Consider the following 16,217-nt stretch of genomic DNA (forward strand, 5'->3'; position numbering starts at 1 on the left):
TTAATCTCTATATGTAAAGACAGATTATCAATTAGTACAAATAAGCTTTGTTGGAAATAGCCAAGGAATATTTTAATACGTAATATATGTTCAATTTTGTTTAACTGTATAACAAATATATAATATCATGTCAGAGTAATTATTTAGAAAATAATATACATAATTATTGATTATTTTTTTAAGCTTTATCAATGTTTCAGGGGTACGATAATCCAAAATATAGTACCGTCGAAAATTGTCGAACAATCATTCGTCGGGCCTAGCAGTATAATTTCAGTGCAGCAAGGTACATTCTTAATAAGATGGTTATTTTAAATTATTACCAATTTTACTTATTAAACAAAGCATAGGCTAGGGTACTTTTTAGCTTGATACGGCGTCTTTGTAACGAAATCTATAATCATTATTATGAACACGTTTACCACTTTATTTATTTTTGTTCGTTACCTTAAACATACATATAAAAATAGTTTAAGATATTAGACAACGGGCAGCCTTATTTCTAATAAGCGATTGCATCCTAGTAACATAAGTAAGGAAAAATAAGACCTACTGAGGGTAAAGTATAACTTTATCACTAACTCTGAATTATATCTTCAGGACACCGGTCAAGTGAAGGGACAACAATAACAACGGTCCATGAAGTTGTTACCGTCAATCGAGGGGATAGGAGTCAACAAGGAATGGTACGTAAACTTCACATTAGCATAACCTTGATTCATACACGTAATATATATAGATCCACAATTGTTGAATACTTTGTCCCTGTCACTCTTGTGTCAAACAATGTTTAATTAATCAAAGCTAATGTTGGAAGATTTTAAAGATTAAAGCCTTCAGTTTACTAAAGTTTTTTTATCTTTTATGTAATGCAACGAAGTGTTAATATACCTAGTCTTGCCATAAATACTGAAACAAAGAAAAATATATTTTTTTCTGTTGCAAATAACATTTTCTTACTTTTACAGTGTGTTAGTTTAATACATAAATAAACAACAATTTATAATATAAAAAGCTTATTCGAAGTGGTCTCCATTGGGTGCGATACAGTCCTTAAAACGTTGAGGCCAGTTATCGATAGAAGCACGCACTCTTTCCATGGGAAAAATCTTCACTGCCAATCGTACGGATTGTCTTAGGGCCTCCAAATTATTATGCCGTTTAGAGCAAGCCATACTCTCTAAAACTGACCATAAATCATAATCTAGCGGATTAAGATCGGGACTAGACGACGGCAAGTCTTCAGCGCTGATGAAGTCCGAAACGTTCATTTTCAACCAAGACTGCGTAGACCGAGCTTTATGACCCGTTGCCGAGTCTTGTTGGAAGGACCATTCTTTGTTATTGAAAATGGTGTTATTAAATGGCTTCACTACCTTCTCAAGGATGGTATCTTGATACACTTGTGTCGAAGTTTTGATACCTTTTTCACAAAAGTATGACTCAGTCACTCCTTCATAGCTAATACCCCACTAAACCATCACTGAAGTCGGATAGTTCCCACGTTGCACACTGGCGACTTATTGGGAAGCTTCCTTAGAGCTTCGAGCACAAATACAGTCATTTTGTTTGTTAAAATGTTGCTCGATTGTAAAAAAATTCTCATCCGTAAACAAAATTTTTCTGTGACCACTCTTTGCGTACCGCTTCAGTAATTTTTTCGATTTATCACCCTATTCTTTTTTAAATTATCATTTAAGAAATGACCAGAACGTCTCTTATAGGCTACAAGTCCTAAGTCATCTTTTAAAAAACGCAATATGGTTCTAGGTGCTATCTTTGTCTCCCGAGATAAAATCTTTTGCTTTCGGACAGGATTTCTTCGAATTCTTTCCCTTACTGCTTTGACCACCTTTTTCTTAAGAAGACTACGTGGAAGGCCAGATATTTTTCTGTCACAAATAGAGGAGGTCTCATTGTACCTATTAATAGCCCAGTACTCATGGGCATTTAGCTTTATACCTACTTTGGTAATGAAATCACAGCGATTCGGTTCTCTTCATCACCCCACTGCATTTTAATATAGCAAAATATTATACAAAGTATTGGCGCCAAAATGAGAAAACTTAATGCACAATCATATGAAAATAACAGATTCCAAATTAAAATGTAATATTTTGTTTATTTTTAATTGTATCAGTATTTATGGCCAGACTAAGTATAAATAAATAAAGTGTAGTTTACAAAGCCGCGTAAGTCCTTAAAGTCGTCTGACGTCGTATATAGTAGAAAACACAGAGCATGTTTTACGAGAATTCAGTACATAAAAATGCAAAAATATCGGTGATAGACATGAAGGCTTTAAAGTCGTTAGCATTAACATTTTTAGTTATAAAACTTCGCTGTAATGATAGGTATACATTATTATGCGTCGTGTCACTTAAACGAATGACAATGCAATACAGTAGAAGTAGTGGAGTACCCAATGACTTTATATTAGACATTACGAATGCATCTTTTTTTCATTCATTTCTAAATATAGTAATAGAAAACTGTAAAGAAAAATACTTAGATAAAATACAATTTTCAATCTGAAATATAATATTTCTCAGATAGGAGAAACCCTCGGCGAGCCCCCTCATATGTTTGGAAGGAGATTAAACAGAATAAACTCTCTTTCTGTCAAAACTGTTGTTCTTCTGTCAGGTAAAACGTTTGAAATTGGTTTGTATTTATTCATTAATTCATTACAAATTTAACACCCATACACATAGCCATAAATCACATTAGATAAAATAGAGAAAAATTTAAACAAGCAACCGCAAAAAAAAGAAATCAATAACTAAAAATAAACTATAACCTCATCAAACCCATGCTGTTTTGGGATATATGACTCATCAAATACTTAATCAAAAGTTTTTAGAATACAATTATATACATACATACATATATATATATATATATAGGCCTATAGTATATTCGTTGGATTTACTTGTATTACAATTGCTGTTTTCCATATATAGGGAAAAATACCCAATGATAAAGATTTACTGTAAGCAATTGTTAACGGCATTGAGAGAACACGATTTTCCAAAGTGTGACTGATTTCCATCTGGGCCGGTTCCTTCATTTGGATTTTAGAATGTTACTTGTTTCCGTGATTTGAACATGACTTGTTTAAGATATTAAAAAATTAAATTAGTTTTCTCATTTATATTTTGCCACGTTTTCAGATGGAAATGAAGGGGACTATGGGAGTATGTATGATATTGTGTCAGACATGGAAAATGAATTGCCTGCTGTGGTTAAAGGTAAAAGTTCCAACTAATGTGGTTTATCTCAGTTTAGTAACATTATGTGTCGAGTTTGTTGCAACTCTTGGTGGCGTCACATTTCTTTCTATTTCGTGGATACTTAACTTTTTTGCTGGCAATTAACTGATAAGGTTCTAGGGTTTGCTAACGTACATCTTACCGAATTTTGGATGTACCAAAATTCCAGCCAGTTCTAATAATAAACATAAATTAACTTTGTTTTTTTTAAGGCGTAAGAGATACAGCAAAGAAAGTTAACGACGAACAATCAAAGAAATTACTTGACGAATTGGATGAATTGTGCGAGTATATTAACAATCTATCAAATATAGCCAAAAGTTCGGATTACGTAAGTTTAAGCTTGCCCATTTTTATTCCTTGCTATTGCTTACTTATCCTACATATATACCCTTAATGTAACGTTTACTAAAAAAGGAACTCTGGAGGATGCAGGACATTTCTTTTAATAACCTTTTAATTCAGATAATATTATATTTAAATAAGTGTCTGTTTCAATTCTTTTAGGTTTTTTGTACCCTTTTTTAACAAGGGTCTCAAAACCCCACCATTGCTCTCTGCGCTATGCTACTTTTTGCCATGTACTAATTGCTGTTTCTTTAATTTGGTCGATTCATCTTCTAAGTTGCCTTTCTCGTTTATTAATAATAAATAAAATACGTTTATTTTGGAACATAAGATCATCAAGGTACCACTTATTCCACGTCATTAAATTCGAACCTGTATGCATCCCTACTCATTTATGTACCATGGGCACCATTTGTACTTTTTTACTCAACTCTATTTAAAAAAAAACCTAAATAAATATGTTTATTATGGAACATTAGATAGACAAAATATCAGTTATTCCACGTCATTAAATCTGAACTTGTAGGAATCCCTACTCATCGGCAAAGAAGACAGAGGGTGTAGGCCGAGAGAAAAAGCCTGCGTAAAAAACTCTCGGAACTCTTTTAAAAAAGAAAATCATCAAACAACACATATTTTAAAACAAATATAGCAAATTAATTAGAAGTAGCCTGCCCAGCACTAATACGGACAATAAGTCTAATTAATTTTGTTATTTCAGTAATTTGTTCATAACAATTATGGAATGTTTTAGGATAAAGATAAACTGGAATCGGCAAATGAAATAGCTAAAAAGTTAGCAGATATTTCCGCACAGATGTATCTGTCACTGGACCCCAAGAGCAAGAGGCGGTCTCAGTTTATAAATGTAAGTTAACAATTTGCGCATAAACTTTTTTGTATCGTAAATTCTAATTTTAAACTAAACAACTAATTGACGTACAATATAAATATTTGAAAAAAGAATCAAAAAGAAAGTCCATATTTTTTACATTCGATTATACGCATTTAAGAGGCATGCATTGTCTATGACCTATTAAAAAGGTTACTTATATGTTGCAGCGCCGTCTTTATCTATGGTGCATTGCGTCGTATTACTTTTTGGCGCAATTTACGTGTTCAATTATACTTAATTTCGTTTAACCTTTATGTTATATTTATAATATAATTAAAATGAGTACTAAGTAATTATATTCAAAATGTTTTTAATTTTTGATATAATATCCTACATTAGAATTTTGCTTCTAAATATGTAAGAATATTCCACAATAAAAGGAAAATTATGAATTTCTAGAGCTCGCGCAACAGTTTTATAGCTGATGAACAAACAGAAGCAAATCTTAGAAGGATGTCACTTAGAACAGTCGTTGAAAGTACTCACGACGTTCTTGATAGCTGTTACTCTGTTTTGGACCAGGTAATATGAACTGACTGATGTCCATACAGCTAAAAGCACCTGTTTATTTTAGTTACTTTCACAGCTTAATAACGTATGGCTTATTATTATGGGGTCATGCTGCTGATGTCGAATCTATTTTCATTCTGCAGAAGAGAGCTGTTCCTGCAATATATAATTTAAAATGTAGGGAATCTCTGAGAGATAAAATTAAGGAAATTAATATACTTACCTTTCCCTCGCAATATATTTATGAAAATATTATGTATGTATACAATAGTGATAAGTGTACTAGAATAGAACATACGCACAATGTCAATACTTGGAACAAACGCAGGCTGCAATTTCCCCGTACTAGACTGTCTAAAGTTAGTAATTCTTGGGAAAAGGCGTACTCTTCTTTAGCAAAATCCCAGAGCCTCTTTTATCTCTGCCTTTTATTAAATTTAAGAAATGTATTAAAGAAAAGCTGTGTAAAAAGGTTTTTTTAGTCCTACTGTGGGGGCCAGTGCACTCTACTTTATCGAAACATTCCTGTATATTGAGTCTTATAATAAAAATAAATATAGATCATAAATAAAGATCTAGTTGATATAAGGGCCTGGGATTAGTGCTGGATAGGCTATTTCTAATTAATTTGCAGAATTGTTTGATCATTTGCTTTTTTTAAGAGTACCGAGAGTTTTTTACGCCGGCTTTTTCTCTCGGCCAACACCCTCTGTCTTCTTTGCCGATGAGTAGGGATGCCAACAGGTTCGAATTTAATGACGTGGAATAAGTGATACCATGATGATCTTATGTTCCAAATAAACGTATTTCATTTCATTTTTAACTAAATTTATGGATATGGTAGTTGGATTTTTAATTTGCCACAGTTTAAAAAAATCCTTATTAACTTTTAGCAATACGCCGGTACAAGTGGAGATCCATTAATTTATTCAGCTTTGGAGAAGAGTGTTAATCACAAATTGGGAAAATTAAATGCTGCAATTGCGTCCCTCATAATTGCCCACTCAGGTATGTTGGTTCTGAAATCGTTACTTATAATATATTCTCAATCTTTATTCTTTGATAATTCTAATCAACAATTTGTACATAAAATACATGTTTCTTACAAATTACGGTCTTATAACGATAAGTTTAAATGAATTAAGATACTATATTTATTTATTATAATATTTATTACGATTTGCAGACCCCAAAGAGGTTAATTACTCAACAGCTGTAACGTGTATGAGCACTATCAAGGAATTAGTCCCAGAATTACTACAAGGTATGTTATATGAAAATAAGGATATAATAAATGTCGAAAAGTTACCAACAATACCAGGGGTAAAGAGAAATAACTAAATTATAACTGAAAAAAAAAATAAGAGATATGATAAATGAATATGCCGCGCCTGGCCCGCGACAGACGCGAGTGGAACCGGAAGGAGGAGGCCTATGTCCAACGGTGGACAAACCAAAACTTAACTGAATAACGTTTTATCATCCCTAAATTGTAAAGTTTTTTGGAAATAAAGGCTATTATTATTATTATTATTATGTTATATGAGAAAATGCATACGCGTTTAATATCGGATTTGTAATATATTTTGGTTCTATTGCAGATGTAAAGGCTTTGAATAGTATGACCGAAGATGATGAAGCTAGATTAGCTCTTACTGATGAAATAAAGAGATTGATTGATAGAACGGCCGCTCTTTGCAGACTTAATGGTACAGATGATCCACAGGTAATGTGATTGAGATCGAAAAAGATGTTTAAGTCACAGCCACGTAATTAGACTATATAGAACGATTTGTTGTATTTCACAGAAACTACAAGAAGCTGGCAATGCCTATGGAGAAGTATCAAGAAGCTTAATCTACAAATTTAATCGTGGAAAGAAGATGAACTTAGTCGCTGATAAAGAAAACGAGGTAAGATTTAACTTTAATAATTTCTTCTGCGTCCATTTTTCCAACATGATGATAATTACAAAATGACTCTCTTCAAGTTAAGAGTAGGTACTTATACCTATATATAACTTAGCCTGTATCCTACCTTCCGTCAAGTGAAATGCAGACAAACGCCTGTCTTTATTTAAATCATGATTATTTTATGGGTCGTGCAACAATTTTTAATTTAAATAAGATTTCTTCTGCAGATAAACCTACTAAATTAAGGCTTAGTTTAATCGTAATTTAGATAAATTAAACCATTATTTTATTGGATAACTCGAATGAAATGATTTTCTTATTATTCAGGATATTTGATAACAACAACGTAATCAACAATAAGGCATTAACAAACCTTTTTCAACAGATAATGGACCTTGCTCAGCAAGTCGGCGAAAGTGCCTCAAAACTCCTGATTGAAGTCAGTGAGTTAAATAGTATCATTAATGAAGATCCGCGCTCAGAGGAACTTGACACTGCTGGGGTGAAGTGCGCTGATGCTGCGAGAGAACTATACGAGTGTGCGAAGGTAAGATGTGTGTAAGATTACATTTTCTAGCACATGTATATGTGTGATTAAATTTTTTAATATCTTAGAATCTTACTTCTTGAATCTGAAATACTTGAGCAGTTAGTTGCATTTTTTTTACTCGTAAGCATTAGGCAACATAGTCTTGCCCTAAAACTTATATACACTGATATTATATTCCATGTAAGTTAAAATTTGAAGGAATTTTTGTTATTGTAAGAAAATAACATATAAATATATGTTATTCACATTTCAGCTAATCGCTCCTTCGATTCATGAACCTCACTGTCAAAGTGCATTAACAGGGGCCTGCGAAAATCTGACTTCATCAGTACAGCACTTGTCTCAAATCTATAAACCTATAGTTGATGATCCTGGCCGACATTATTATGGCAAAAGGCTGGCTAATGAAGTAACTGATCTAAATAAGGCATTAGAAAGATTGATGAATGCGTATGCTAATTTAAATGGTAAGATTTTTTTATTCTAATTGAACTGCATGTTCCAATAAAGCACAGCAATGAGGTTGTTTTTTTTTTGTCAAATTTACGAGAATTTGCGTCAAAGCTTAAATGAAACTTTGAGATAATAATTATTTTAAACATAATTCAAAAGCGAATGCGATACCAATCTCAACGTTTATGTATCCAAATCAATGCAGTTCTCTTAATATATAAGACATTCTTAAAATAACGTCCTAATGTAGAAAAGGTAAAAGAATTTATCTACCTACTTGGACTTGAAAAAATATTTGTACAACCTTGCGGTTAAATACCGCAACCAATACATTTTTCTGGATGATATTTATCATCTTACATCAAACACTATTTTTACAGAAAATGAAAACGATAATTCTGATGGAGGTTCTGATGAAAAGACACAAAAACTTAAATTTATCCTATCACGAGCCCGTAAAGCTTTAGTAGATATGGAGGATCAGCTGTTAAGTGATTTTGATGAACCAAGGCATTCCGAAGTATGTATGAAAGCAAAATATTATGTATAGTAAAAAAACACGTAGTTCTTAAATCGCAACCAAATAAAGTGTAAATCAATTAAATGAGGTGAGGTCTTTTTTGGAAAGACTTTATTAGGTATAGTATGTTTTTGTATCTCAGTTGGATTTTCAGTTTGTTTGTTCTACTGGGACCTAAAATAATTTAGTAGACTGTAGAGAAATAATTAAATGTTTTGGCTTCAAACTCAATTCATATAAAATCGTAAGAAAGGACTATGTCTCTAGAATGCCTTCAAATTTCTAATATATACTACTAGATATAAGCACAGTTCCAATCTTCTTTCAGAATCCACAAAAGGCGGATATAAAATTGATTGAATCTAAATTAAGTCAAAACATTGCAAAATTAAATGCTGCAATCGCAACATTGCTCCAAGCAACGTCATCAGGTATTTTCAGTCTCAATTTATTGTTTCAAATAAATTTTGAAATGATAGTTGTATATACCATTTCAATGTTACAGAATCACCTGACTATGAAAAGATACATGATGCAATCAATACTATTTCACAAATTACTCCAAAAATCATACAAGGTAAATATATATTTTCTAATACGTAGTAACAACAGTGATATTTTGAGAGCTAAAAAAAATAGTGACGCTACAACAATTTATCTTGCCCTCAGATTTATGTATCTGTTTCGTGATATTTGATTTCTAACGGGCAAGTAAATGATACGTAGGTCTGTGACTGTCACACGCCATCGATTTTTGGATCTAAGAAATGCTGTTTGCGCCCTGTATTTTAGTAGCCGCACTGTCAAGCCACTAGGCCAACACTATCTGGTTATTTTAGTGATAATTTATTTTTGACGTGGCAACGTCTTATAATTCGATGGAGGCGGCATGCAGCGTTACCTCGCGTCGCGTCGTTACCTCTTATACGTTCCATTTAAAGCTTGTAAAAGTGCAAGCATATTTATGCGTACAAATAAATTTAACTTGATCAATTCAATTTCCATTTACCTCCTTCTCTATATCCATACAAAATATCGATCAAACAAATAAAATTAAAATTTTCTTTTGAAAAATGCAACCATTCTATCAGTATTTTCTTATGACGTTGTCACGTTCAAGTAGAGTCATCTTCAGTAGAGTCGTTACAGACAACTGATTTTTTTCAGATTCTAAGGCACTTGATGAACGCTTACATGAATTAGGAGGAGGCGATGAAACCAGCAAACAAAAACTGTTAGACAATCTTAACGATATACTCCACGCTGCTAGAGAAGTTTGCGCTAGTGCGGAAGATGATAACAAAACAGTAGGCCTATTTATATTATTAGTATTTTTGTAATGGACCAAAGTTTTATTGTTGCAGTTCTTGGATGTGGTTTTAGATTATATATATATATATATATATTTCGTTATACAAAAGAATTTTTCGTAACATTATTGCATAATTATCAAAAATTTAGATAAAGGCCTTGCATCATACAAGATGTATTTGGTATAAATAATAGATTTTATGTGCTGGATATTTAGTTATATATAGAATTATTGAGATTTTCTCAAAAACTGTTCGTTTAGGTATATTTTATCTTATGCTCTTAGGATCTTAATGCTGCTGCATCAAAACTTGCGAAAGCTACGAAGAAACTTCAATGGATGTACAATCCCCTTACAAACGTCAATAAGGAGCACGTGGTAAGTTAAATTTAAAAATTATTTATCAAATAATTTAATAAAACGAACTTTGATCTGAATTAAAATTATATACCGACTTATCTTTTCTCTCTCTTATCAATGTTAACATTGATTGTTCTCTCAAATTCATAATTAGGTTATGGAGCAAGCCAAGGAAGTGGGTAACAAGACATCAGCACTTTTAATGGACACCAGTGAGTTACTCACTTCCATCGGTAATGACCCACGCGCTGAAGACCTGGAAGCAGCTGGAGTTCGATGCGCTGATGCTGCCAAAGATTTGATTACTTGTGCTGAGGTAGAAATATATTTAAGCTTTTATAATCTTAATAAATTATTTTAATATTATTAATTTAGTGTGTATTAAAATGAACTTACTTACTATAGTTTTACTACTGTGAATGATTTTTTATTCCAACTTTTTTTTCAATAGATATCTATATAATATTTTAAATTTACACCATTAGTTGACAACACCTACCATCGAGAACATCGCTAGTCAATCCGCATTGAAAGCATCATGTGGTATCTTGGAGTCTGCTCTTCAAACTCTTAACGATACATACAAACCAATAGTGTCAGAACCAGAACGGTATTACTACGGTAATACTCTCGCGGCAAGAAACGAGGATCTCGTGAAAGCTTTAGATAAGCTGAAGGACCTTTGTGCTAGAAATGGTAAGAAAGTTCTAAATTTGCAAATGACAAAAATATTATAATCATAAGAGTGAATTGAACTGTTTTTTTTAATTTCGTTATGAAACCTAGCCTTATATAACAAATATTGTTTGGAAGTTATGTGCGTACAGTCAATTTTACTTCACAATTTCAATCCACAGGAAACATAGGTGTGAATGAAGGTGTTCTGTTGTACGTCATCAGTGCAAAAGCACAATACTTTGAAGTATAATGGATTAATTATAATGATACTTAATTTACAGATATGGTAGATACCGAAACATTGCCGGAATCGGAAAAGGAACAGAGACTCAAGTTTGTGATGTCTTTATCTCGTTTTAATGACGCTTTGAAAGATGCAGACTACAAATTAAACAATCCCTCTATTTCCAATGATGTAAGAGTATTTCTTCGTACTTAAGGCAAACATATTACTAAAAGTACTATTTTTTATATTGAATATATTTTTTTACAGGACGTAAAAAGTGAAGCGAATCGTGATAATCTTCAGAAAGAGTTATCAAAGAAAATAGCAAAGTTGAATGCTGCGATAGCTCAGTTATGTAATTCAATATCGGGTAATAAATCAGTCTCAACTATTCTCTTATTTATCTCTATATCTATATATCTTTGTGTCAAATCAAATTGTAAAATATAATGCTTTTAATTTGACAGGACTTCCCAATTATGAAAAAACGAATGCTGCAATTGAAACTATTGCTGAACTTACACCCGAGATTATCAGAGGTAAGTACTCACTAAACTACAAATTGTTTAAATGCATGTGCTAACTACATTAGATACCCACGACTTTATACGTTATGAACCCGTTACATATATAAGAAATAAAATTTAAGCCATAGCCAACAATTTTAATAACTTTTTATATATATAGACAACTGTACCAAAGTAGGCAATCGTATCTTTGTTTAGAACCTTCTCTTCATATCGCGGTTAATTTTAAAATTATTCAAGATAACGAAAAAATAATTAATTAAATAAAACACGCCTACAATTTAAAGAGAAAATCTTAATAGTAATGTAGACCTTGACGATGCATTCATTGAAAATGTTTATAAATGTTAGTAGGTAATACACTTACGCTACAACTCTATATGGCTATTGGCCTCCTATTTAATTATGTCAAGTTTATTTGTTTACAATATGGTAAATTAACATTATATGTGTCCACTATATATGATTATACCTTGTTTATTGTGATAATAATGAATAACCTAATGTTTATTCATTATTCATTTATATAAAAACTAGCGGATCCGACAGACGTTGTCCTCTTGTTGTCTGCACGTCTTTAATTTAAAAATTTCAATTTTTAATAAGCCATTTTGATGAAAATTATTATTCAAATGTTATGACAATATCTAACGATCCAGCACATGGTCACACACGATATAACACAATGATAACAAAACTTTTTTTAAATTTCGGGACAGACTAAAATTAAAATTCGAATATTATTTTGACACTGCGATGGTAGCGCCATTCCAAAATCAACAACAACTAATAAATTGAAAATTAATTAAAAAAACATTGTCCAGCGGACAAAATTGTGAATCTAAACCATTCCCAGATCCCCAGATTGAACACACACAAAAAATTTCGTCTAAATCGGTCCAGTCGTTTAGGAGGAGTTCAGTCACATACACACGCACACAAGAAATATATATATTAAGATATTGTGATAATAATGAATAACCTAATGTTTATTCATTATTCATTTATATAAAAATTGAAGATTTAGGGTCTGTTTCACAATGTCCGAATAAGTTCCAAATAAGCTATTTATTACTTATTGGTAGGATAAACAGTATTTTTGCGTTTCACGACTGTCAGATAGCGCCATTTGTCATGAAATGCAAATAATTTATGTGTTGCATAGCTATTTGACACTTTATCCATACATTGTGGAACAGGCCCTTACGTTTATAACATTTTAGATGGCAGAACTCTTGAGGCCCACATCGATGGTAACGAACAGAAAGAGTTACGACAAAACTTACAACACATTCTTGATGCAACCCACGATATATGTACTCACGCCGCGGGGCATGACAATGAGGTATGTTTTTTTATAGAAATAACGGGCACGAGACCCACTAGTACCAACGCTCATGAGCACTTACACTGCCAGGCTCACAAGTGTGATACGGTGCTTTATAAAGTCGTCAAATAAGATTGAAAATTTGTCTTGTCTATCGGAATGCAGAGCTTATCACATATTATGTTATTAGGGTCTAACCGATGCGGTGGAAAAGTTTGGAAAGTCATCAGGAAAATTAAATTTCATTTTCAAGCGTCACTCAAAACCCAAAGAAGAAAATCAGGTAAATACATTTGAATGTTATATTTGTACTTTTCTGTATCTTTTTTTTTAATTAATTTTCACTCTACTCCCCTGCCATAGTGGCCAGGGACTTTATATATCACTGCTATTCTACATTTGAATGTTATATTTGTACTTTTCTTTATCTTTTTTTTTTAAATTAATTTTCACTCTACTCCCCTGCCATAGTGTCCAGGGACTTTATATATCACTGCTATTCTACATTTGAATGTTATATTTGTACTTTTCTTTATCTTTAGTCAAGTTAATTTCGATAAATATGATGTTAAAACTTCTTAAATTTTCCAGACAGTAGACTTGGCCAAGGATGTGGGAGACAAGACGTCTGTATTATTGTACCAGACACGTGGACTGATTGGGGCAGATGATGAGCTAAAACCAGAATATTTAAAACTAAACGACGCTATTATGGCTTGTAAATACGCGGCGAAAGAACTTGAATCTTGTGCTCAGGTATGTCAAATCGATTCTACGTACTAACAAGTATATATTAATAAATTAAAACATCAGTTTCATGAGAAAGAAAATTATATATGATTGAACCGAATACATTTTATGTATGAAAACTATAACATCGTATAAATTCAAAGCTTTTCTCAGATCACTTGACTAAACGTATTATATTGCAAACCCGTTTTTTTTATTTAATCAAGAATTATTTTTCTAGATAATACAGCGCAATTTTGTATCAACAAATATTGCCCAAATATTTATAATAAGTTGCATTGTATTAAAATCCTTTTATGTCCAGCTTACAGCGCCATTCCTCTATGAGCCGTCTTGCCAAGAGGCTTTGACAGAAGCTTCGAAAAATCTAGCGAATAAAATACAAAGTTTAGCTTTAGCATATAAACCATTATTAGAGGATCCGAATCAAATCAACAATCGAGAAATTATTATTAGTAAAACTATGGGAGTCATGGAGGCTTTGGATAAATTAAAAGATCATGCCGCTTCACAACGTAAGTACTAATTTGTTAGTCATTTAATTATTTTAAACATTATAACATAATTAATATTGTTTTATCAGAGGATTGTGACGTCACTCGTGAGTCTACTATCGAGGACGAACCAAAACGTATGTTCAAGGCTAGTTTAACAGAGAGTAAAAAAGCTTTGTCGGAAGCGATCCAACAGTTAGAAAGAGACAGCGAATATGGAGTGAAACAATTTGAAATGGTACGTTTCAACTTTATAATTCTATTGTTTACACTAAATAGTAAAAGGAAAAATCAAACCTAGAGTTATTTTTTTAGGTTGGATCTGAGTCAAATACCTCGCCTAGAGCGTTTTTGTCACAAAACGTAGCACAACTCAATGGAGCTATTGTATCGCTACTACATGCTACAACAGGTATCAATTCTTTAATTGTTTTTGCTTATATAACAGTGGCGCCTTTCGTTCTGGGTCTTAAATTTCTGTATCTGTTTTGTAATCATTTGTTTTGTAAAGGCAAGATATTCTGTGCCTGACACACGCAGGCATCTTTATACATCGCAGGCATGATGGCGTCTTTTCAATGCTTTCCATACAATAAAACAAACGTATGACTATGGATGTGAGACCAACACTGCTCATTTGTTTTACTGATTGTTCAACTTATTTTAAATAAATGAATGCTTAAAGACATTCAAGTTAATATGCAAATAACTGACAAAAATCTTTTTCGTTCAGATACACCAGACTACGATGCTGCTACGTCGGCTCTTCTTTCGATTTCCAACATCATCCCAAAAATCGTTAAAGGTATTTTTTTTATCGGTAATAATTGTATGTTCTTGCAACACAATATACTTATATGTGATTTAATTTTAGCGGGAGAGTGTATTGACGGTGAAAACCCAAAAGCAAGTATGATTGAAAAAATTAAACCAATGATAACGACTGTTCAAGAGATATGCAAAAGCGCCGAAGAGGATAGGTATAAGGTAAGCGAGTCAATAATTTTACTTTGTTGATATTTCCGCTTAAAATTCCAAGATTTTCTGTGTTGGGAATGAATATATACAAAAATTGTACTTGGCACCAGTAATAAAGGTGTCTTGGAAATAGGAAGACTGTTTAAAATGGGTTTTGCAAGAAAACCTAAAGAGCGATGACTCGGCTTATTTTTAAATTAAGAACATTATTCTGTTTTAGGACCTTAACAATAGCACGATGCAGTATGCTGACCAGTCGGAAGCAATATACAGAGAATGTAGTCCTAAATCAAATGAAAGAAAGAAAGATCGGGTATGTACTTTAATATTAATAACAAGACTTGGATTCAGCTAATTAGATATTTTATTTTCATGTTTTCTAAGACCATTTACATTCTATACAACCGTTCAAAAATTGGTTATAAATTTGAGGGCACTTTTAAGTAAAATATAACTTTGTCAGTCCGGTCTACCATAACTTAATGTTACAATTTGTTCTTACAATTTTAAAATGTAGCTTTTGCCGATATTTTAAAATATATTAAGTTTATTACAACTTTTACAGCAAAAAATGTTTCTAATTACATAATAAAATATAAATATATTCAACGACCTTTTTGTAGAAGTAAAGACAATAAAATTGTATATTATTTTAAAATATATGAACATAATAAAGTGCTCCAAAATATCCCACGCCTGGGTTAGACATAAATTCATGAATTATATTAATAATAATTATTATTATTGATTTATAGATATTAGACCTTTCAAAGGGTGCGTGTAAAGACGCATCGGTATACCTTACAAAAGTGTATCAACTAGCCCAAAAGGTCGGTGTTGAAGAGGCTACAGAACTCGATGTCTGTGGAGCGAAGATAGTTGACACTGCGCAGGTGTTCCTGACCGCTGCACAAGTAAGTTAAACCTACCTACTATAAACACATCATGCGTCGAATTAGAATTGGTAAGGGCGTTAATAAAAGCGACATTAAATTTAATACGATGAACCGAACTGGACCGTAAAAATGAACTTAGTATACAAACAATAACAAAAAAAATATCGATAGTCTATAGTGGTTTACTCAATATTATTTTTTTCAAAAA

The 16,217-nt window shown here is 32.2% G+C and overlaps 1 protein-coding gene across 3 annotated transcripts in view; it reads left to right on the top strand.

Moving 5' to 3' along the window:
- LOC110991785 (talin-B) overlaps nt 1-16,217 on the top strand; it is a 53,993-nt gene that overhangs the window by 6,364 nt on the left and 31,412 nt on the right. For all 3 annotated transcript variants that reach the window (XM_045630664.1, XM_045630665.1, XM_045630666.1), the window contains exons 11-43: nt 201-286; nt 601-686; nt 2,553-2,646; nt 3,174-3,251; nt 3,485-3,603; nt 4,375-4,488; nt 4,915-5,037; nt 5,919-6,033; nt 6,212-6,289; nt 6,627-6,751; nt 6,834-6,938; nt 7,324-7,485; nt 7,742-7,955; nt 8,322-8,461; nt 8,790-8,892; nt 8,967-9,038; nt 9,629-9,768; nt 10,059-10,151; nt 10,288-10,449; nt 10,619-10,829; nt 11,093-11,226; nt 11,305-11,407; nt 11,505-11,576; nt 12,788-12,909; nt 13,082-13,174; nt 13,483-13,647; nt 13,946-14,156; nt 14,225-14,373; nt 14,451-14,547; nt 14,869-14,940; nt 15,010-15,122; nt 15,334-15,426; nt 15,869-16,027. In XM_045630664.1, the coding sequence (XP_045486620.1) occupies nt 201-286; nt 601-686; nt 2,553-2,646; nt 3,174-3,251; nt 3,485-3,603; nt 4,375-4,488; nt 4,915-5,037; nt 5,919-6,033; nt 6,212-6,289; nt 6,627-6,751; nt 6,834-6,938; nt 7,324-7,485; nt 7,742-7,955; nt 8,322-8,461; nt 8,790-8,892; nt 8,967-9,038; nt 9,629-9,768; nt 10,059-10,151; nt 10,288-10,449; nt 10,619-10,829; nt 11,093-11,226; nt 11,305-11,407; nt 11,505-11,576; nt 12,788-12,909; nt 13,082-13,174; nt 13,483-13,647; nt 13,946-14,156; nt 14,225-14,373; nt 14,451-14,547; nt 14,869-14,940; nt 15,010-15,122; nt 15,334-15,426; nt 15,869-16,027 (4,003 nt within the window). The remainder of the gene's footprint in view (nt 1-200; nt 287-600; nt 687-2,552; nt 2,647-3,173; nt 3,252-3,484; nt 3,604-4,374; nt 4,489-4,914; nt 5,038-5,918; nt 6,034-6,211; nt 6,290-6,626; nt 6,752-6,833; nt 6,939-7,323; nt 7,486-7,741; nt 7,956-8,321; nt 8,462-8,789; nt 8,893-8,966; nt 9,039-9,628; nt 9,769-10,058; nt 10,152-10,287; nt 10,450-10,618; nt 10,830-11,092; nt 11,227-11,304; nt 11,408-11,504; nt 11,577-12,787; nt 12,910-13,081; nt 13,175-13,482; nt 13,648-13,945; nt 14,157-14,224; nt 14,374-14,450; nt 14,548-14,868; nt 14,941-15,009; nt 15,123-15,333; nt 15,427-15,868; nt 16,028-16,217) is intronic.

This window comes from Pieris rapae, chromosome 13 (genome assembly GCF_905147795.1).
Source record: "Pieris rapae chromosome 13, ilPieRapa1.1, whole genome shotgun sequence".
Classification (NCBI taxonomy): Eukaryota; Metazoa; Arthropoda; class Insecta; order Lepidoptera; family Pieridae; genus Pieris; species Pieris rapae.